Source organism: Humulus lupulus, chromosome 3 (genome assembly GCF_963169125.1).
Source record: "Humulus lupulus chromosome 3, drHumLupu1.1, whole genome shotgun sequence".
NCBI lineage: Eukaryota > Viridiplantae > Streptophyta > Magnoliopsida > Rosales > Cannabaceae > Humulus > Humulus lupulus.
Genome location: NC_084795.1, coordinates 208292000 through 208316739, shown reverse-complemented (window position 1 = coordinate 208316739; position 24740 = coordinate 208292000). Strand labels below are relative to the sequence as shown.

The window sequence follows — 24740 nt, the reverse complement described above, 5'->3', positions numbered from 1 at the left end:
TAGCAAGACCTGCCTTAAAGGGTGATCGGTTAAGACATGTATAGTATGGGTCTGGAAATATGGCCTGAGTTTTCTCAAGGTGAGGATCAAACAAAACCCGAGCTTTTCGACTAGAGGACATCTAGATTCAGCTCCCATAAGCCTTTTGCTCACATAATACACTGACTACTATGTTTGGTTTTCCTCTCGAACCAACACAACGCTGACCACATTTTCTATTACATATAAGTATATGTATAGACTTTCCCCAGCAGTTGGTTTTGACAACACAGGGGGCTCGATAAGATGACCCTTCAGATCTTTAAATTCTTGTTTTCATTATTCTGTCCATTAAAACTATCTATTTCCCCTAAGCAAGTTGTAGAAGGAAGGTATTTGTCTGTGGACTTTGATACGAATCGGTTTAATGCAGGGACCTTTCCAATTAAGCTCTATACATCTTTTCATGAACTTGGTGAAGGAATTTCTAATAGCAACTTGATATTTTTTGGGTTCGCCTCGATCCCCCTTGCATTGAATATGAAGCCTAAGAACTTTCCCAATGACACCCCAAAGGTACATTTATGGGGGTTCAACTTCATGTTGTATTTTCTCAGCACGCCAAAACATTCCTCCAAATTGGATACATGGTCATTGGCATTCTTTGACTTGACAAGCATATCATCGACATACACCTCCATATTTCTCCCGATCTGGTTAACGAACTTCTTGTTGACCAGCCTTTGGTAAGTTGCACCAACATTATTCAGCCTGAATGGCATGACCTTGTAGTAGTAAACATTATGTTTGACCATGAAGTTGGTGTGCTCTTGGTCCATAGGGTTCATCGCGATCTGCTTATATCCAAAATAGGCATTCATGAAGGACTTGAACTTGTGGCCATCAGTGGCATCAACTAGTTGATCTATTCTCAGTAGTGGGAAATAGTCTTTAGGATAGGCCTTGTTGAGGTCAGAGAAATCAATGCATGTCCTCCACTTGCAATTGGGCTTCGGGACTGAAACAGGATTGGCTATCTAGGTTGAATATTTTGCTTCACTGATGAACCAACACTTTAATATGCCTCTTCCTCCATAAATTATCCTCGCTCTTTTCCCAACAACCTATGTTTCTGTGCCTCCACAGGTACGTTTTTATCTAGGTTTAGTGTGTGCATCATCACGCTTGGACTAATTCCAACCATGTTCTCGTGTGACTAGGCAAAGGTGTCAAGGTTTTTTCTCAAAAACTCAACCGACTCCTTCTTTCTTTCGGATCCAAGATTTTTCCCAACCTTCACCACTTTCGAAGGTTCTTCTAGGTCGAGGATGATTTCCTCTAGCACCTCTAAAGCATGGAGATCAGATCTATCTTTGCCTAATCTCTGATCAATTTCTTCAGGTTGGGTGACCTCATTTCCGACTTCTTGAGGTTCTTTCACCTCTCTGGAAAATACCATTGCCCGTGGTTCCTCATTCTCCTCAGTTATTACCATGGCTTGTTACCTGGGTTGTGATTTTTCCTTCATTGAAAGGCTATAGCATTCTTAGGCAGCGCGTTGATATCCCCTCACAGTAGAAATCCCCGAGGACAATGGAAATTTCATAACTAGATGGTGAACTAAAGTTATAGCTTCAAACGCCATCAATGCAGGTCTCCCCAAAATTGTATTGTAGGTGGTCGGACAATCAATTACAATGAACTCATGCATCTTGGTGACAACTCGTGTCTCCTCGCCCAATGTGACTAAAAGCTCGATTGTTCCTATGGCTACCATCCCCTCTCCCGAAAATGCATAGAGGGTCATTGAGGTCGCTTTAAGATCGACTACAAATAGCCCCATCCTTTCAAGGGTGGACCTGAATAACATGTTTACGGAGCTCCCATTGTTGATCAATATGCTTCGTATCCTTCGATTGGAGAGGTGGATTGTTATGACCAGTGTGTAATTATGCAGGAATTGGACATGACTTGTGTCCTCTTCCGTAAAAATGATTGGCTGTTTCTCCAACCACTGTTGCTTTGATAACCTTTGCTCTGATACCATTATGTGTCTTCAACTCCTGGATATAGCTTTTATGGGCTTTGATGCCTGTTCCTGCCAAGTGGGGCCCTCCAGAAATAGTGACTATTTCCCCTCCTTCAACAGGAGGAGGGTAATCTGATTTCCCTGAGCTGGTTGAGGGTTTGCCTCACTGTGAGCTGGCTGTGGGTTCTGTTCCGCTGGTTGACTAGGAACTACCCTGGTTCAAGCGTATTTTGCTAACAGTCCAGCCCGAAAGAGATTATCGATCTCATCTTTCAGTTGATGGAAATCGTCAGTGTTGTGACCAATGTCATTATGATACCGGTAGAATTTAGCTGAGTCTCTTTTTGCCCTATGATGCTTCATGGGCTCGGGCTTCTTCCATGGAAGGTGAGTAGAGTTAGCAAAATAAATACGCTCTCATGTATCCGTTAAATCAGTATCGGCGATGTATTTTTACTTTTCTTGGACCCATTCTGGTCACCCTCACCATTCCCCTTTTGTTTATTACCCCCCGACAAGTTATTGTGGGTAGTGGGTTGAGCCACAGCTGCAACATCTGTTACCACTCCAGTGGGCTGAACGGGGGTCTGGCTGGTTCCTATGACAGCAGACTCTGCTTCTTCTAAATTTATCCATTCTCGAGCTCAAGCCAAGAACTCATCTACACTCTTCACTCCTTTTCTTTGGAGTTCATTCACGAAGTTTACAACTCGTGGCTGGGATCAAGGATCTGGGTTATTGATGCGAGATCACAGGATATAAACGCCTTCTGAGAGGGGAGGATTTTTCCTGCTATACCCTCAGGCTACAACATTCCTCTGTGGGTGAGGTGGTGTTGGATGTCGAATCAACGATGGAGGATGCCTTATTAGTGAAGCTATCCTTGTTCCATCGGGACACAATAGATTAGCTCGCCCTTGGTCTACTCCAATTTCCTGGGTTGGAGGTAGTGCATATTCGTTTCTCTGTGCTGGAGCTGCAGGTCAAGGCATGGGTGGATTTGCTGGGACAACTCTTCTCCCCGACTCGGTTTCAGCTCGCCCTGTCTGACCAATTAGATTTCTAGGAGCGTGAGTTGAATTATTATTCCTGGGAGGGTTTGCAGGTTGTGCATTTCATGGAATCCGTTCAGAAGGTACGAAACTCGGAGTCACAGTTCGAACAAATCGGCTGGCGTTAGGTCAATGATTCCTATTGGAAATGGCAGGTTAAATATTTCGTGGAGTCCGTTTAAAATGTAAGGAACTTGGAGTTGCTGTTCTGACAGAGCAACTGATGTTAGGTCAATTATTCCTGTGGGATCTACTTTGCCTCTTTCTGATATTAGCATCGATTGCAGGAGTGGGTAATCAAGCTAAGATCTCATCAATCTGCTTAGTTGTCAGGGAAAGATGGTTCCTTAACTGGGCATTTTCCATCTTGATGGCTGTCAGGTACCCAGGATAGAGATTTGGTGGGCGTGAGGCCGAACTCCTAGCATCGTCTTGGTACACATGATGCTTTCTAGGGCGACGTTGTGCGGATGTACCTTCTCTAGTGGGGATGGTCGCATGGTGACCATTCTGGTTATCAGGTTGCTTCGTTTTGTTGTCGCGCATAGAATGGGTGACCACCATAGTGATTTTTGGGTTGAAACTTTTGTGGGAATTCAAGCCTAATTTGCTTTCAATGATAGCACCAATTTTTTGTCGCAGTTTTTCGGCAACACAGGATTAAGAAATCCCACAGTAGATAGATTAGGATTTTGATAAACCGAATGTATGAGAAATAACAAAAAGCAATAATGCAAAATGTTCACACGATTTTACGTGGTTCAGTGGTTAAACTCAACCTAGTCAACGAGTCACTCTTATTAATCTGTTTAGGACTCTTGGTGAAATTGTTTATGACAATTTCAGCAAAGTTTTTGCATACAGAAAGTCGATTTCTTTTTCTGTCCATTCCCCTTATATTTATAGGAGATTCTCATGGATAATTTTGGGTAACAGTACATTAATATGGTAACTTACAAATTTGGGTAACTTCTCATTTAAATAAATATATGATTTCCTATCAAGTTTATATCTGTTATATCGGGTAATAAATGCAAAATAAAATATGGGCCTTTAGGAGGCGTATAAAGAACCTATGGGCCTTTTGGGATCCTTCATTGTGCGTCATAACCAAGCTTCCGTGAGCTGAACATATTCTTCAAGCTACGTGTTGTAGGACTAACTTGAACTGACACAGATCACGTTTAGAGTTTCATGAAGGCAATATGGGTGATGCGTATCTCGATATAAGTTGTTTGTGCAAGAAGTGATCTGGAGACTATTTGGTTATCATAGGCTGTCAAGTTGACTCGAGCTACTCACTCCAGAATTAGCAAGATGACCTATATATTCGCTTTCTTCATACGCTTGTCTGCAAGCTATACCTCGTGCTGAGTAATTCAACTCGTATTTTTGGGATACAACAATAATATATATAGATTTAAATAAAAGTTTAAAAATAATAACATTTTACTATATATATTATAAAATTGATTTTAATATTTTTTATTTCAAATTTTTTTCTTTTTCTATTAAAATTTATTTTTATAATATAAATTTTTTAATAATATTTTATTTCCAAATTATTATTTTTTATTGATTATTATTTAGTTTACTTTTAAATATTAATATAATTTATATTTAATTATGAATATTGAAATATTAGTTAACATTAATTTTTATTATTAAAAATATTTATTTAATAAAATTATAATTATATTTTAAAATATTATTTTATATTTCATTTAGCCTAATACTGAATCAAACAGAGTATAATATTAAGATAATCTAGAGTCGGCCGAAGGGTGCTCAAGGCCCCTCAGCTCAAGAGGCCCCCAGAAAAGGAAGGTTGTAATTATTGAACTTAGAGTCCCAAGACCAAGAGATTATGGGCTGCTCATGAGACTAAAAGCCCAATAAACTTTTTTTAATAATTACTAATTATCTAGAACATGAACAGGCCTAACCATTGAACCTAACATTTTTTTTAGAGTTTTTTTTCAGCAACATTTCTCATTCTTTAAACTTTGTAATACTTAGGTCCTGAAAGTTGATTTTGTATCAATTAGGTCCTCAATCATTTCAAATTGTATCATTTAGGTTCCTAAATGTTATTTTTATATATTTTTTTCTTTTAAAATACATAAATAAAATATAAAAAATAGTAAATCATTTTTTTAAATAAAACCACTAAATTTATGATAATACCAAACATGACATTGAAAAAAATTTATATTTTCATGACATTTTAAAAAATATTTATAATTTTACAAATTAAATTAATTTTTCATTAAAAAAATCTTACCTATATTTTTTTAATATTAATAACTAAATTGTCACGATATTATCAATGATAAGTACATATTTATTTTTATTTTGTAAATTTTTTCTATAATGCAACTTATAACTAATCATATATATATATATACACATAAATAACTTTATATACACTATTAAATTTATTAAAAAATGTATGAAATAAACAAGAATTAACATAATAAAAATTGATAATACAAATATAATCGAGATAATATAATTAATAATATTAATTATAAAATAATAATGTAGATAAGAATATTTTATTAATGAAATATTATTTTAATTTATAAAAATATTAAATATTTTTAAAAATTCTATGAAATATTTTTTTCCCATGTCATGCTTGTTATTGTCATAAATTAAATGTCCAAATATTTTAAGAATGATTCACATTTTATTTTGTATATTTTATGTATTTTAAAAGAAAAAAGAAATAAAAATAACATTTCAGGACTAAAATGATATGATTTGTAAAGGTTTGGGGACTGCAGCTGTTACAAAGTGTTACAAAAACACACGCATAAGTGTTACAAAGTATTAATAATAGGGACTGCAGCTGAAAAAAAATCTTTTTTTTTTAATATTAAAGTATAAAATAGTAGTATGTATATGGTCTCTCATCTTTCTATTCTTTTAAATATTTCACACTTCTCTTAAACTCTATATCTTTTATTCTTCAAAATCTCCTATTGTTATTGTGATATTGATTTTGCCTACAAGAAAAAGATAAAAGAAAGAAAGCTTTTATAGAGGTATACATTCAACTCTTCCTTTTGGATTTATTTTCTTATGTGATAAATTTTGTTATTGTTGACTGTACACCCTGATTTTCCCACGGGCTGATTAGCAAGCTGAGCTGCGGCCTAACCTTGATTATCTCGTGGACATCCCTCGCCACCGGAGCTGCGTCGTAAGGTCATACCTCCTTAGCTCGAGGATGGTTGGGGGTTCGCCTCTGGTAACTTAAAGACAGAGTCCGGGCCACGACGACCGAAGGTCGGATCAAGCATCCAGCCCACAGTACGAGCTGGGGTTGAAGGCTGTGACCCTTTATAAAGTCAGCCACGCAAGGTAAACGTGCATATATCAGACATCACGTGTTTGATATATCCCTGACTTCTCGGACACGCAGCAGGAACGTACGTATTCAGACATCCTCAACTAGGTTGGGCCGTGCGGCCCATTATCCCCTTACCTATTGATTTGACCACACTTATGTGTCAGGTTTAGGAATTAATCATGAATGTCACAGAGTCGACATGATGGGTAAGAAGGTCATGGGATGGCCTTCTTACCAACTCCCAGGTGCCTTCTCCTATAAATATGGAGACATTGGGAGTTGATAAGGGTTGGATTCTCTCTTGTAACAAAGACCCTATAATTGTATCCCCTGAATATAGCAATAATATCGACTAGTGGAGTAGAAGGATTTTAACCTTCGAACCACTTAAAAAACGTGTCTCGAGTAGCCATTTCTTTTTCCTAAGATCATATATCTGTTTCGGTTCACCTTTAGCACTAATCCCTTTCTCTTCTTTTCTAAATTTCCTATTGGCGAAGAACCGCGTCAACATTGACATATACATATTTATATATAGGAAATTACTAGGTAGTGATTGTTTTTAATCCCTACCTATAGGTAATTTTAGTATTTTTGTTATATATATAAGTTGCAACTCTACATGTCGGTGTATAATGTAGTTACAAGAGACCCGCCACAAATTCTCATGAAATTCATAATAATATATTTAAATATCTTAACTAGAAGTATTGATTTTTTTTAATAGGTTCTCTTCCAAGAAAGGAAAACTTTAGAGTTCAAAGAAAATATTCATATTTGATATTATTTTGAAGAATGTTGGACACTTGTTTTTGGTTGCTATAAATTAAAGTTATCTCTTTCTTTCATACACTTTTTTATTATTATTATTATTATATGCAATAATTTAATTTTATTTGTTTTTCATTGAGTTCGTTGTTAATTTTTTAGTTTCATTGTTCCTAAAATTCAAGTATGTCTAGCTAAAAATATTCACCGGGTCATTAAAAGCTTAAGGAAAAAATAAGAGTAAAATTTTTAATAAAATCTCAAACAGGAGCTATAGAAAAGTTTATTGTTACTAACAAAAAAGATGAAAGTAACTCAAGTAAAAAAAACAAATGATGAATCAAATTTATATAATTTAGGAGATGATAAAATGTGTGATGATGTGATGGTTGTCGACGAATATTAAGAAAATATTTAAGAGAGCATGAGAAATCTTAAAGATTATTTAGATTATATTTATGAACCGGAAGATGGAAAAGTCTTGATAATAAAGTAATAGACTTATTAATAGAGAAGGGTCCAATAAGAGTCATTGATTTCAATTTCCCAAAAGATGAAAATTGTAGACATTTTTTTACTTCTTATTATATAAGAAAGTTGTCAAATTGAGAACAATATGATAGAAGGTGGTTAGTGTCAAAATATTTTGATAAAGTATATTATTTTTTTTGTAAGTTGTTTGGTAAAAAAAATCTACATTAGACACTATTTTGCCTCAAAATATTACATTTTTACGGTGACACTATTTTTTTCATTTCTACTGTTTCTAATTTTTTTTTTCTTTTTTACGGTGAAGTCACGGGCTCTGAAAGAGTCCGTAGGAGGACTTTGAAACTATAAATTTTAGAGTCATAATGTATTTCACTAATATAGTTAGGAAGTTAAGTTAGAGTTGTTACTATTTTTCTCTTTTATTTTTTGTATTAAGTATAAATAGAATCTTATACCAAGTGCTCATTTTAATCAATACAAAGAATTATTTTCTCATTTGTACTCTGCTTTAAACGACTAATATGGTAACAGAGCCCTTAGATTTTTCTTTTTCCGATCTCATCTTTTTTCTCCTGCTCCTTGGATCCATGGCTTGTGGAGGTGGCACTCAAACTCGCAATGGAGGAGGTTCTCAAACGCGAACTACACCTTCTCAAAAAACTTCCACAGACGACCCCACTTCAACAGATACCATTCTATTCTCTGTCTTGGATAACACTCACATTTCTCACGATAAAGCTCGTAACCCTTATTTCCTTGCCCATAGTGATCATCCTGGTGTCTGTCTTGTGCCCAAGATTCTTACTGGAGGAGAGAACTATAGTTCTTGGAAGCGATCAATGATGATCTCTCTACTTGCCAAGAACAAAGTCAAGTTTGTCAATGGAAAGCTGCCTCAACCTGATCCCGGTGATGATGATTATGATGCTTGGTTTCAATGCAATAGCATGGTCATTTCTTGGATTCTACATGTGGTTTCTACTGAAATAGCTAATAGCATCATGTACCTTGATGATGTTGTTGCCATATGGTCTGAGTTACATGATTGGTTTCATCAGAACAATGGCCCAAGAGTCTTTGAAGTGAAATGTTCTATGCAAGTTCTTACACAAGGTTGCAACAATGTTCAGACATACTTCACTCGGCTTAAAGCACTTTGGGACTTGGTCAAATAGTTTTGCCCACAATATGTTTGTAGTTATGGTCCAATGAAAACAATTGTTGAATATTAGGAGCAAGATCATGTTCTAGAGTTCTTTGTTGGGTTGAATGATTTTTATTCTGCTGCTCGATCTCAAATTCTAATGCAAGATCCCATGCTCAATATCAACAAAGTCTATGCCACAATCATTCAAGAAGAACGTCAACGAGGACTCTCCAACACTCAGACTGAATCAATGGACATTACTCCCTCCTTTATATGCCAATTTGTTGGGAGTGTCGAATACAATCGACCTAAAATCACTTGTTATCATTGTGGCATCATTGGTCATACCATTGAAAAGTTCTACAAGCTCCATGGATATCCCTCTGGTCACAAGTTTCATTGAAAAAATAGTTATCCTAGTTCTCAGTCTGGCAAATCAGCTGCCAATTTCATAGGATTCATTGATGACAAGGTTGTTGACAATCTCGTTGGTAGTCAAGATTTAGTTTCTTCCCTATCTTCTTCTCAATGCCAGAAAATCATTGCCATGTTAGCTCACAAAGTCCATCCAATTCTCCCTCATCATCTTCTGATCAACCTCTTGTGTTTAACTTCACTGGTATGAATTCTTTAATTTCTACAGTTGAGTGGATTATTGACACAGGTGCAACCCATCATGTATGCCATGGTTTTTCTTTATTTTCCCATACTCATTCTCCACTTTCTATATCTGTTGTTACATTGGTTCAGTCATACTTTCTCCTACATTGATTCTTCAAAATGTTTTACATGTTCCATATTTTAAATATAACCTCTTATTTGTTAGTGCCTTAACTAAATCAGTTTGTTGCCCATTCTCATTTTTTTATACTTATTGTGTCATTGAGGACACCCTTCAGACGCAGTAGATTGGGACGGGTGAGAGAGTGGGAAATCTTTACTACTTGACTACTTCTTCTTCAAAGCCATCTATTTTTTCTTTTTCTGATTCAAAAATTTCTGTAGAAACACTATGGCACTATCGATTAGGCCATCCCGCTTGTATTAAAGTTCACTTTTTGAATAAAGAGTTGCAAGTTCATAATGCTTCCTGTCCAAATTTCCATTGCTCTATTTTCCATTATGCAAAACAGAGAAGATTACCATTTGTGTTTAATGATAATATTGCTAGTACTTGTTTTGACCTTATTCATATTGATATATGGGGTGCTTTTGTTGATTGTTGCAAATATTTTATCACCATTGTTGATGACTAATCAAGACACTTGTGTGTATTTTCTAAAACAAAATCTGAAGCACAACAAGTCATTCCTAATTCCATCACCTTCATTAAAACTCAATATAATGTTCATATTAAAGTTGTTCGCTCTAACAATGCCAAAAACCTTCAATTTCCTACCCTTTTTGGTTCCTTAGGCATTTTTCACTACCACTCATGTGTCGAAAGACCTCAACAGAGTTCTGTTGTTGAAAGGAAGTATCAACATCTTCTAAATGTAGCTCGTGCATTACTTTTTCAGTCTTATATTCCTTTGCCTTATTGGGATTCTTGTGTTTCTACAGCCACTTATCTCATCAATAGGATCCCAGCCCCAAATCTGAAACAAAAATCACCATTTGAAATTTTACATCATAAACCACCCACATATCACCATCTCAAAACTTTTGGTTGCCTAGCATATGCATCTACTTTGCCTAGCCATAGATCTAATTTTTCCTCTAGAGCTACATCTTGTGTTTTCATTGGTTATCCTATTGGTATGAAAGCTAATAAACTACTTGATCACATGGCACTTCTCCTTAGTATTTCCAAGTGTTCCTCATACGCATATTGAGGAGGCTCCACACTTTACATATCAAGAGAAGACAAGGCTTGGGGGTGTTTAAGACGAGACAAGGTGCATGTGGGAGGCCTAGTGAAGGCCTCGCATAATGAGATGCTAAGGATCCTTTGAGGGTCTGACATAGTGAGTCGACCCTTGGTGACCCTTGTTTCGATGCATTGGTCTACGTATGCGGGACACGAAGGACATGGCGAGGCTGCTTTGGTGGAGTGATGGGGCTAGGCAAGGTTGCTCCCTCGCATAGCGAGGCTGCATGGTGGTCATACGGGGGTGAGGCAAGGTTACACCCTCGCATAGCGAGGCTGCATGGTGGTCATACGGGGGTGAGGCAAGGTTGCACCCTCGCATGGTGAGGGTGCCTCGCATAGCAAGGCTGCGGGCGTGATCAGGCGGGGGCGAGGCACGATGCCTTGCGCGGACACGGCGCGCGCGTGCATACGGGAAGTCATCCGAGGACCCTCGCATAGCGAGGGTGGCGTGTGCATGGGCTGTTTGCCAACGACCCTCGCATAGCGAGGGTGATTTTTCTAGCCCAACGCCTCCAATGCCAAGTAAAGCCCATGCCTCTTCGTCCCACTAGCATGTGTTCCTTGTACATTTGGGGCGCCTCATAATGTAGAGGTTCACTTGAATGGAATTCACAAAGGAAGGATTCCCGTATTCACACTTGCCCCTGAGTCTATAAGTACACTTTTAATTGTGTTTGTAGACTCTTTCTTTTTCTCTTGTTTGATGTGTACGGTCAACTTTGGTGGACTCAACCTTGGAGCGCTGCCCAATGTCGCTTGCAGAAACACAAAGTGAGTTTTGAAGTTGTGTTTCTTTATAGTGTCCAAAGAAACACAAAAACCATCTAACTTTTGGGGGTTCCATGAATACCCCTAAGATTGCATAAGGGCCAATCATTCTCAATTGCGGATCCCAAGGCTACCCATACTCTTGATCTCCACCATTCGTATGGATTTGAATCCAATGGCTAGGGGGCCTTGACTTTCCTTATAAATATCCCAAGGCTTGAAGCCATTTCTCCACACCAAATCTTGCCTAGCCTAGTGGTATTCCCTCCAAACCACTTTCAAGAGTTCCAAGGTTCCATCCACCATAAAAGCATTCTTGAGGTAATTTTCCTTCCATTTAAATTATTCATCCTCTATTTTTTTTATTATTATTTTTCCTGATTCTTTTTTCCCTTTTTTTTTACTAGCATTGTGGTGACGCTAGGCATTCTTTTGTTCCTATGGTCTTGCCATTGTTTATCGTTCAACCGACCCTACGCCTCCACAAGTCTATCCTCGCACACCCTCGGCTTCATACATATACCTCCAGGTATGCCTCCTTCATCTTTTTCTCCCCCTTTTCTTTATATTGACTATGCGGGGGTAGAATTAATGGTTGTACGACACTCATTCTTCAGAGTTTGTCATTCTTTTCGTATGGCCTTTCAAGTACATATGCATAGGACCTTTTCTTATACCCCTCACACTCATGTTGTAGATATAGGGTTACCCTTACGCATATACCCCCTCGAGTCTTAGCTGGTCCATGACGTCTAGGCGATGTCCCGAAGGTCCATCCAATGTTGAATTTATTGAGTTGTCATCCTCCGACTTGGAGGTTGACGTACATAGACCCTCTAACCGAGGGGGTGTATGGACGCTCTACCTCCAGAGACTGTCCTACCTTAGACAGAAAGCGTGTGACTTGGAGAGGGAGCTAGAATCCAATACCAAGGATGCAGGTTTAGGTTTCTCCCCCAACATGCGACATACATTTCCCAGCTACAATCAATCTTCCAGGATTGCCTTTCTGAAATTGCTTGCCTAGAAGAAAACATGCCCCTGAGCCTTTTTCCTTTCGTCGTGACGAGTCTCCCGGTCATAGGGATCCCTCCTTCGAAGGGGGTAGACGTGAATTGGTTGAACCGGAGTTCCTTTCTATGATCCCACCCACGCTTCCTCCCCTGCCCCCGGTCTTACGCCCTAGGGTCAAGCAGAGTGCTGGTAGATATAGGACACGTGGGGGGTCCTCCAGGATCCTTAGAAAGTCTATGGCTCATAAACTCCCTATCTCTGCCCAGGTACCTGAGATGCCGAAGAGAACCTCTGACACTTTCGAAGAGACGGGCAGGTGCAGCCTCACCATGAATAAACTGACCAACATGCTAAAGGCTCATAAGTTAGCATTAAACCTCAAGTTTGTCATCCCAGAGCGTGATGAACGTGCATCTAAGCCGCCAGAAGGGTTCATGGCCTTCAGTGATTCCATAATCCGATCCGGTGAGGCTCTTCCGCTTCATCCTTTTTTTGTCAAAGTGCTACTACTTTGAAATGGCGCCTCTACAATTGTCCCCCAACTCCTGGGTGACACTGAGCTACCTATATGTGTTATACCATCAGGTGCATTCCAGAGGGCCTTCTATGAGCGAGGTCCATTACTTCTATACCCTTAGGGCGAATACATCTGTCCCCGGGCTCTACCAGCTCCAGAAAGTCGTGGCCCATAAAGGGAATTCCCTCGTGGAGGACTCCATTTCAAACAGAGGCTCATGGAAGACGGCCTATTTCTTCACTTTTAGCGGGCCCACCCGACATACTAGCTTCAACACCCCAAGTAAGACTATTTTCACTTTGATCTCACACATGAGAGGTTTCTCTTTTTACTCTGCTTTTCTTCTATGGTTTTTCTAACTGTAGTTATTTCTTTTCTTTTGATGGCAGGTCTCTTAAGGGTTGTTGGCTCCAGCTTGAAACCGAAGGCTCGCGACCGAGTGATGAAAATCTTGGCCTTGTCAAGTGACTGTAAACAAGCCAGCGCCCTTTTTTACAGAGAGCAACCTTCACTTGTACAGGCTGCTGAACCTGGGCCAGACCGTCACCCGAACCTATGGGTTCAGGCCCCTCCTCGCCTGAACCTGCGGATTCGTGGCTATATGGTCACGATGAAGGTAATTATGACAAGGTAGCCGATAAGGACTATGTCTACCCTTCGGGCAGTCATATGGATGTTGAGGAGATAGTGGTATCTGAGAACTACTCGTGCTTGCACTATGTTGCCAGCAGGGCTGGGGGCGTGGCTGATGACAGTCATACTGGCGGTGTTACCTCTCGGACGTCACCGTCGATTCTTGGCGGCGAGTTTGTCCTTGATTCCTTTGTCCCCCGCCCCTCCGTGCCTAAAAGGAATTTCGTTATTCCTTCTTTTACTGGGGCTCCTTTACCCCCGAGGAGGTGTCCTAGGCGGGCGCCTTCAGGCGCCTCTTTACCCAAGGAGATGACTCTGCGCTCTTCTGCTCCCCATACAACTGCGGATGGATCAGGACCTTCTCAGTCCCCATCCCTGACCAAGCGTGCCTCGGCAAGCACTCGCATCTCCCCCGGTCAAGCTTATGCTTCTACTTCCGAAGATCATCCTCTGGCAAGCCAGTATGGGGAAGCCATGAGCCATCATCTGGGAAACTTTCCCAAAGGCGAGTGGGGAACTTTGCATAATGTCCCCAACGCTGAGCTAGAAGATGCCTATATGCGAGCCTCCTTGTAGGTATTTGTTGAGATACTCGGTTTATTCATTTATGACAGATATATATTTTTTTATTACCTAATCCTCGAGGCTTTATTCTATGTCCTTGCCCTTACCTAGGTTTCCATCTTGAGTCATTGGCTAATCGCCTCCAACTCTTCATCGACCCAACGGTTACAACGCAAGCTTGAGGAGGCACTGGGGAACCTATCGGTGGCCGAGGCGGCAAAGGATGTCTTGTCAAGTCAGCTGACTGAGGTGGTTTTCCAGAGGAACGCCGTTTTAGCCTAGGCTGCGCAACCTCTCACACCAACACTCAGCTGGAGGCTACCATCCAAATTTTAAATGAGAGGATTATTGCGCTCGAGGCTGAGCTTGTGAATGCTGAGAATCGCATAGTCGAGTGCACGCTACACGCTGTCTGGAGGACCAACCCCACCGTTGACCTGTCTCCCTTTAGAGATTATGCCGTTGAGAAGATTTCTGAGTGGAAGACCAGGATGGAGATTTGTAGGTTCCTTTGTATTCGACTTATGTATGATGTTGCTATGTAATCCCTCACATTATTTCCTCTTTCTCTCCTTTTTTCTTTTGTGCTCATCAAACTTAAAGGACTTTGGTAAGTCCCTCTTATTATTATTATTTGTGGATTACATATCTCTTCCTTGATCTGAGGATGATAATCTTTATGGTGCACCTTGATTATACTTGTAAGGACACGTTAACCCATTGGGCTCTTGGGGTCCTTTTATGTTCTTTGCACGTGCTTGTTACTTTTTGAGAGAAGCGTCCTTCTCGTCATTATATATAGTACTATTTCTTCAAGGGTCTCTTGTAGGACCCTTTTTGGCTAGCCGGCTTAATGGCCGTTCTAGACTTATTTGGATATTCCCTCCTTATGGCCTCACCCCCTGGGGTGTCGGCCTTTGGTTGGAGATCATCCTTATAAACTATTCCCTTGATATTCATAAAGGTAGCTAATCCTTTTGAATATAAGAGATTTTTTTTTATACTCGTGCCTCCTGTCCTACTCCCCAAGTGCTTGGTGAGATTTATTTCAGCAGGCACTTTGGTTGATGCTCGCATAGAGAAGAAAAATAACATGTGAAGTTGTGAACATTTTCATTCATAGTAGGCAGGTTACAACGATATATTTTAAAAGTTTCCATCTACTTGGGAGGTTATCTAGGCAACCTCTTTGATTCTTGTCTACTAAGCTAACATAACATGCAACAAACTAAACACAGATATTGCTTGCATCGGATGTGGGAGTCTTACTGGTAGTCTTACCCAGTTGGTCCCTCCATGATTCTGGGGTCCAGTTCATGCGGGTTTGCACCCCCATGCACCACCATCGCCATCGATTCTCGCGGTTTCACAGACGTGCAAAGGGAGGTGTTATAACACTCCCTTGCCTCTCTTTGTTCTCCCTTCATACTCGCTACTCCACCAGGAGTTGGGAACTTGATGGCGAGGTGATATATTGAAGTGATCGCTTTCAATTCTCTTAGGGATGGTCTCCTCAATACCGCATTGATAGCTGAAGCACAATCTACTACGACGAAGTTTGCCATGACTGTGGTCTGTCGGGGTTGCTCTCCCACGGTGAGTGCCAATTCGATCACCCCTAAAGGTTGTATCGAGTCCCCCGTGAACCCGTATAAGGAGGATTGATAGGGTTTCAAGTGTTTGACGCCCAAACCCATCTTCTCCAAGGTGGGGCGATATAAGATATCTACGGAACTTCCATTGTCTACGAGGACCCGATGCACCCGCAGGTTGGCCAACTGAACTATCAACACCAAAGGATCATTATGGGCAAAGTGCACCCCTCGTGCATCCTCCTCTGTGAAAGGGATTGAATCATTTTCTCCCTTAAAGCTTTTTAGGGGTCGCTGCTCCAAACTCATGATACACGGTGGTGGACTCTGTCTGGCTTCTCTAGCGTATCTGTCTCGACCCTTCCTGGACTCTTCCCCGAACCCCGGACCTCCAAAGATCGTTCTCACCTCTCCTTGTATCTCTGGGGCTCCCCCTTGTGTCCGAGGTATCACCAGCACGTCCTTTGACCTCTACTTCTCTCTTCTGACATATCGGCCTAGGTATCCCCTTCAGATGAGCTCTTCAATTTCTTCCTTCAAATGGGTACATTCTGTCGTGGTATGGCCGATATCCTTGTGGTATTGACAGTATTTTCTAGGGTCCCTCTTGGACCGGTCTTTTCTCATCGGTGAGGGCCTTTTGAAGGGAACTCGATCCTCATTTGTGAGGTAGATATGCTCTCTGGTGTCCGTCAGGATCGTATATAAGGTGTAAGCCATTTGCCTATGGTCGCTTCCGCACTTGGTCCTTCTATGTTGATCTTCTCTCGACCCTTCATACGCCCTCTTCTACTTCGCTCCATTCGACCCTTCATTGGCCGGGGGCTTTACATGGGACTCACTTTTTCCTACCTTTAAGTTCGCATGGCCATCCTCCACATGAATGTACTTTTGCGCCCTCTCGTAGAAGTCATCTAGGTCAGCAACTTCCCTTTTGAGCATATTATCCCACAATTTGCTTGCTGGACGCACTCCGGCTGTGATGGCCATTTTTAACTCCCTGCAGGTCAAGCTCCCTACTTTGGCTGCCTCCATGTTAAACCTGTGGATGTAGCCCTTTAGACTCTCGTTTTCTCCCTGCTTCACGTTGGCGAGGCTGGTGCCTGGCATTGTGTAATCACGCACGGCGTGATGCTGTTAAAGAAATTCATCAGAAAACTGCTGCCACAACCTAATGGACCCTGGTCGAAGTTTCTTGAACCATTTGTACGTAGGTCCTTTGTAACGCCCTACTACCTTAGAGCCGTTACTAAGTGAGTTTAAAACAGGAATTGTGCATTTAATAGACTCAAAGTGGTTTCTAAAACCAAAAGTGTGATTAAACCAGAGTTTAAGGCTGTATTCTTTTAAAATGTTTAACTTCATTGAAAGCGTTAAATATAAAACATCTGGGATCCCAAAATAAGGTTTACAAAATGTTTACAACACCAAAATAGATTTACACTTGATCAGCTATCAAAAGAATGGTTAAATACATCCATATACAAAATGCCCCCAACCAAAGCAGTCGGGCAGGCCGAACATGTACGCGCCGCCCCCACGCTCTCCATACTCATGGCCGGTTGACTGACTCCTTGCTTTTACCTGCCACACGGAGCACCCGTGAGCCGAAGCCCAGCAAGAAAACCCAAATAACACATAACATATGCAAAACAAATAGCTGGCAATAATTCACTGACACATAGGAAAACCATCATAATAAACAAGTACGGCCATGCCGCTCCCAAGGCCTTACCAAAGCCTGGAGTTTCGGTTCTCACCGCGAGGATAACTCATGTATCCCTTGGGTCCCACCCTGAATATAAGCATCCCATGTGCTGTGTGTTACTTCGGCCCACGGCCGCCCCGGCCTATGCCGTACCCGGCCTCTGCCGTTCGTTTCATCATAATCACACATATAGTACATTCAAAATAAACATTCACACACATCACAGTTCATTTAAGGTTAAGCATTTGCACGTAATACAATCCGGGGCCACGCCCTACAATCACACAGTGGGGCCATGCCCTAAACTCGGGTGTTACGGTTTTCTTACCTGTATTCCGTGCTTTCCGATGCACCACGGTCACGAGCACGATCCTCTTAGCACGAGCCTCTCCGAAATCCTAGTCACAACACACATAAAACACTTTTAATGCTAACCAAACCCAAAACCACTTCCCGGGACCAATCCTGCACTCTCGGGACTCCCAAAATCCTAAAATAAGTCATTGGAAACATCCCCCGAACCCCTGGAGCAAAAGCTCAAAAATGGAATTTTGGTGTCCTGAAAATGGCCTAGCGCCGCGGCTCAGCCCTACAGGGCCGCGGCGCTAAAGCAAGTCAGAGAGCCCCTCGCCTGGAACCAGCCTCGCGCCGCGGCGCCCAAGAACAGGGCCGCGGCGCGCCCTTACGAACCCGAAAATCTGGGTTTTTCTCCTTCAAATCCTTCATCCAAAATACCTCCAAACCAACCCCAAACACATATCTCAACCCCAAACTCAATTCCACACTTCATATGAACAATCTAATAACCTATAGACACTTAGAAACAAGATCAAAACCTCAACACACCCAAGATCCAAACCTTTGATCTTCAAATTCAGTAACTCAAACAAAACCCATGAAAATCCTAACTCAAGCATTACATTCCTCAAATCAACACAGAAAACAAACTTAAATAAGCATAAGATCCTTACCTCAAGAGTAGAATCCACCCTAAAAGTTCCCTTGATCTCCTTCTAAGCTTCCCACTTCAGCCCCTTCTACACCTCTTCTTCTTTCTTCTTCTTTGCCCTAGCCTTTCTCTCCTCTTCTTTTCCCTCTCTTCTAATTTATCAAAGCCACAAGTGAACCCAAATGCCCAAACCGTACCCCCCTAAATCCCAGCTGCAAAATGTCTATTTGCCTTGCCAAAAGACCAAATTACCCCTCCTTACTAATCCTTCTAAGCTAAACCTTCAAGGGTACTTAAGTCTTTACACTTTCATTACAATTCTACCACTTCCTATCTTAAAACTTGTTACTCACAGCAGTTACAAATGGTTACCAAAATACCAATAACTAATCACTCATTCTCAACTCAACTTATAAGATTCCCGAAGTACCCCTAGGCTCCTCCCGAGCCGGGTACAACATCCCGTTGTGACTTTTAGACTAACTGGCTCACTAGGACCGTCTCGATGCGTGCATCCTGATAAAAACATCACACTCACATGGCACAATTCACATAGTACAATTATCACAGATATGCCCTAACATGGCCAGATTACAATCATGCTCATTCTAAGACAATCAGGTCTACATGCATACTAATTCACATAGTCATGCATCTCAATTAATCAATTAATCACATAACGTGCAATAAATCGTAATCATGCATTAAGCTCATTAAAGTCACACACAAAATCCCATCATGCCCTCCAGGCATACTGTTCCAGGCCCTTAAGCCTAAACACTGAATTTGGGTCGTTACATCCTTTCAATGTGACAGCAAAGCAATGGAACCTGGCTCTGCTACTAATCCCCCTTAACCTCATCTGGTCGTTAAACGTGTCCAGATGGTACTTAGGATCTGTGTTTCCTTCATAGGGGGTCATATGAGGCTCCTTGAAGTTGGTTGGGAGCCGAATGGCTTGGATCTCTTTAACGAAGGGTGATTCATGGTCGAACTCATCCTCGATGGCTTGCCCTCCAGATGCGGTGATGATCTTACTTTGTAGGTTCCTCATCTCCATGTCCAGGTATTGTCTCCTCTTTTTTAAGGAGTCTCTCAACGTGGATGGGCTTGCACCTCCCTTTCCTTTGGCATCCCAGGGCACTATAGGAGGTGTAGTCCTTTTATCTGCCCTTTTCTTGTTGAGTTCCTCTGGTGGATCTGAGGGTGTCCTCCTTGAGGTGACCTCAACGTCGTTATGAGGGCCAGCGTTGTTCTTCTGCTCTGGCCTCGGAGGCTGCTTCGATGGTCCGGGACGTTTGTGCTGCCTCGGTGGTCCGAGACGTTCGTGTTGCTTCACCTGGGGGGTGTTACTAGTGGAGAGTTGAGTCCTCCCATCGTCTACTGAGATGGTGGTCTCTGCCCCCTCTTGGCCTCTCTATTTTCGCTTAGGGAGAGATATGTTTGACTTCCCTTGCAACAGGCCATTCAACACCTCTTGCATGTTATCTAAGGTGGTTTCAAGCCTTTGGTTCTTGCGGTGCAGTTCACGTATCTCCTCTTCATAAAATCGAGACCTTGAACTCGAGCTCACGGAATGGACACGAGGATGCTTGTCAGGTCTGCGCATTGATGGGCCAGGATCTTGCCGGCCGGAGTTTGGCACCGGTGGCAGCCCTGGGGGCGGGAACTCGCCGGCATCTTTTACAGGGGCAGTTGTTGACCTTGGATGATTCTCATCGGGAGGGACGGCCGGGGATGAAGCCTCCCTCTCTACTTCGTGAACTTCGAGTTCCTTTGGGGCCTCCACATCTCTGGGCAGAGGGGGGTTTTTCATGGAGGCCTTCAGCTAATCTCCATCAAGGCGGACCTCCACCTCTTGTGGCTCTCTCAGTCGTTTAGAACGTCTTGGCATCTCTTCCTGCCGGAACTAATGGAAGAACAATGGCTTGGCACTTATCCTTCCCACAGATGGTGCCAAACTGTTGACGGTAAGAACTCGTCAACGATCTCAGGTTAGAAAACTCAGATTATTACACTTAGGATAACTTAGAATCAGATGTAAAGAACTTGAATCGACAGAAAAACCAGAACTACAATGGAACAAAGATCATATATTTCTTAAACGTCTCCTCATACAATCAGTTTTCCAACCCCTTAGCCTGAGGGGTCGAACCCTATTTATAGGTGGGCTCTATTGGCCCTCAAATACAAGTAGGTCCCATGGAGTCAGGTCGTACACAGATGCATCGTCAGGGTAGTGGCTTGGGACATAGTGGTGTCTACCCTGACATTATCAGAGTAGTGGTGCAGGACATCATACTGTCGGCACTGTCACATGGCCAGGGGCACCCATGTAGTGTCTCCACTCTCTGTACAAATTCGTACTGCCACTACTCATCAGATGTGGATGGCAAGGCCACACCCCTTTCCTCGTCATGGTCGTACATCCCCTATCAGTATGCGTACCTGGTACCCTATGATCACATGGCACTTCTCCTTAGTATTTCCAAGTGTTCCTCGTATGCATATTGAGGAGGCTCCACACTTTACATATCAAGAGAAGACAAGGCTTGGGGGTGTTTGAGGCAAGACAAGGTGCATGTGGGAGGCCTAGTGAAGGCCTCGCATAATGAGATGCTAAGGATCCTTTGAGGGTCTGACATAGTGAGTCGACCCTTGGTGACCCTTGTTTGGATGCATTGGTCTACGTATGCGGGACACGAAGGACATGGCAAGGCTGCTTTGGAGGAGTGATGAGGTGAGCCAAGGTTGCTCCCTCGCATAGTGAGGCTGCAGGTGACCAAACGGGGGCGAGGCAAGGTTGCACCCTCACATAGTGAGGCTGCATGGTGGTCATACGGGGGCGAGGCAAGCGAGGGTGCCTCGCATAGCGAGGCTGCGGGCGTGATCAGGCAAGGGTGAGGCACAATGGCTTGCATGAACACGGCGCGTACACGCATATGGGAAGTCATCCAAGGACCCTCGCATAACGAGGGTGGCGTGTGCATGGGCTGCTTGCCAACGACCCTCACATAGCGAGAGTGATTTTTCTAGCCTAACGCCTCCAATGCCAAGTAAATCTCATGCCTCTTCGTCCCACTAGCATGTGTCCCTTGTACGTTTAGGGCGCCTGATAATGTAGAGGTTCACTTGAATGGAATTCACAAGGGAATGATTCCTGTATTCACAATCTTCTTCACAATATGCAGATTTGTTTTCTTATACCATGTCCCTCTCATATTGTTTCATCTGATATTTCCTCTACTAATGAACACAGTGATTGCAGCAACTCTACCTTATCCTTTTAATCTACTTCTAGTCGACCAACAAGAATCAATCGAAAGCCTTCATATTTGAATGACTATCACTGCTCTTTATCTACTAATTTTTCTTTCGATTCTTCCCAGGAACTCATTTCAATCACTAGCCATCCTTTATGCAAAGTCCTTGCCTACATCCGCTTGTCTTCATCTTTTCAAGCTACTGTGCTTGTCATTTCCAATCATAGTGAACCTACCTATTATCGTAATGCAGCTGGCATTTCGGAGTGGGACTTAGCCATGTCAGATGAGAATGATGTTCTTAAGCGAAACCAAACTTGGACTATTGTTAGTTTGCCTCCTAATAAGCATGTCATGGGTTGTAAGTATGTGTATAAGATTAAACACAATGTTGATGGTTCTATGGAGTGTTACAAAGCTCGTCCAGTAGCTAAAGGCTACACCGAACAGGAAGGGATCGATTACAATGATACATTTGCTCCTATCGCGAAACTTGTTATTGTGAATTTAGTCCTTGCCCTTGCTGCCATTCACGGTTTGTTTCAACATCAACTTGATGTAAATAATATCTTTTTACATGGAGATTTAGATGTGGAAGTTTTCATGACTCTACCTTAAGGGTATTGTCGTAAGGGGGAGTTTCCAACCAATCTCATTTGTAAGCTCCAAAAATCTCTGTACTGTTCAAAGCAAGCATCTTGGCAATGGTTCAAAAAAAAAATCTATTGCCTTAATGGAGGAAGGCATTGTGCATTATGCTATAGATCACACTTTATTCATACAACATTCTGGTACAAATTTCATTGCTCTTTTAGTCTACGTTGAAGATGTGATTATAGCAAGCAATGATGTCGACTAATAATAAACGTTGTTCTTTTTGGAAGTTATGCTTGTTCCGTGAGGGTCGGTGTAATTGGGGGAGCCCATCAAGACTAGAGGTCGAGTATTTCTGCTGACTATAGTGGAAGAAAAGCTCATCTTGGCGGACCCAAAATTACTGAGCTTGACATTGAGATTATGGTCCAGAAAGACATTGGAAGCTTTTGATGTCACCGTGAATGATTGGCAAGCTGGTGTCACACTTTTTGATATGTAGTTATATACGTGCATTTATATATATTGTATCATATGTGTTATATACATTATTTATGTTCAATATAGTTATGTAAACTAAAAATAAAAAGCCATTAGTAGTGGTCTTCGTGTTGATATACATGCAGGAGATGAGTTACTGTTTGACTTGGAAGTTGTTATCCAAAAAATTGGCATTGATGACGTGGCAAGTGATCCCTGGACACGTGGCTAACACCTAGAAGAGCTATGCGAGGATATCGACCAGAGGACGTATTAGAAGCAGTAAGCGGCCCAGTCTTACCTACGACCAGTCTGGTCGATGGTTCCGCATGCAAAGTAACATTACTGTGAAGTTCTTTGTAAATCCCGAATTTAACTCACACAATCTCCTGAGTATCCGATTATTCAGGAGAGAATATTTGTAACGATCTTATGTAATCCCCCTTGAGCCTATAAATAGAAAAGGATAGCTCAAGGAAGGGACTCTTGGTTTTTGAATTATTTGAGATTAGAGTAATTCTCCTTGGAATATTGTATTGTTCTTCAGAGGTTAGTGAAACTCATTGAACCCTTGTTCTTTGATCACTCCTTTGATTCTTATATCAATAACAGTCTAAGTGGACGTAGGTCATTACTAAATCCTGGGGTCGAACCACTATAAAATATCGTGTTCTTATTACTTTTCGTCATTTGATTCTTGTCAACATATTCATTCACATCAAGCATATTCCGACTCCGTGTCAGTTGACCAAAATCTGGGTCAACATTCTGGTGCTTTCGTTGAGAGCTTGATTTATCATTATTGAGAAAACTAATGGCGAAAACTGGAAGGAAAGCTGGACAGGCGGCCGCTGCTGCGCCATCAAACCCACCTCCTCCTCCCCCTGCGAGCGTGGCGGAGGATGAGCCACATCTGGACTTTGAGGAGGAAGAGATGGATGATGCAACGCTGAAGAGTACCCTGGGGGCGTTGCAGGAAGAGCTGGCTAGTCTGAAAGCCAGTCAAGAGACGGCTGCCGAAGTTGTGGCGCGGCAACAGCAGGAGATTGAACGACAGCGCGCAGAATTAAGCGAAAGGCAGGCGGAGATGGACCGCCGCCAGAGCGAAGCCATGGCAGCCCTCGAGGCGGCCTTGCAACTGGCAAGGAATCAGGCCGCACCTGTTTCGCAGCCTGACCAACCTGTTAATGGGCCACTCCAGAGGGGTCCTAATCCTAGCCCACCAATCCAGCCTTCGAGTCTGCAAAGGCCCGAGCAGCCTCAGGTGCCCCATGACGATGTCCCACTAGACCCTGAGGCGCAGCCACCATCCCAAGCTGGTCGCGGCAATCCCCCACAACAGAGGTAGAATAGGGACAAGCATCAGCCTCGTAGTCCTAGACGCCGTAGGGGTGATGAGCCAAACCTACCGAACAGAGGTCAGTATCCCCCTAGTAACAGGAGGGACTCAGAGTTAGGCTCTGCGGTCCAGGGTCCCCCACGGCATGATAATGCACGAGGACACCACGACCAGCACAGGCCGCCCTCTAACGTTCGGGACGTTTCAGCCAGGGACGGAAATCGAGGGAACAGTCAATCCCACCATAGCCAATCAAGGTTTAGAGATGGCCATGGATATAATGAGGCTGACTCAGGCAAGGGAAACGCTGGCCGAAGAAATGAAGAAAGAGGTAAAGGCAGGAGCAAGGTACCTCAAGATGACCAACCCAATAGACGGGACGCTGAGGGGCAGCCCAAGCAAGATAATGTCTTCAACCGACTCGGGGGTAGCGAGCAGCGGAGAAGAGACGAGGATTTGCGTGACGTACTCAACGATCGCCGCGAGCGACATGGCGAGAACATCCCCCCAGCAACAGAGGCCACAGCAATTCCTGCCGCTGTACAGGCCCAAATAGATGCCCTCAACCAAGCTGTACAGCAGCTGGTCGGGGGAAGGACGTCGTATATCGACCACGATAGG

The 24740-nt window shown here is 42.4% G+C and overlaps 1 protein-coding gene across 1 annotated transcript; it reads left to right on the top strand.

Moving 5' to 3' along the window:
* The first annotated feature begins 8265 nt into the window (after nt 1-8265).
* On the top strand, nt 8266-8853 carry LOC133825357 (uncharacterized). Its single transcript, XM_062258313.1, has one exon. The coding sequence runs from the start codon at nt 8266-8268 to the stop codon at nt 8851-8853; it is 588 nt and encodes a 195-aa protein (XP_062114297.1).
* Nucleotides 8854-24740: the final 15887 nt, after the last annotated feature.

Coding starts and splice junctions, on each gene's coding strand:
- LOC133825357 (XM_062258313.1), top strand. CDS start 8,266: ATGGCTTGTGGAGGTGGCACTCAAACTCGCAATGGAGGAGGTTCTCAA.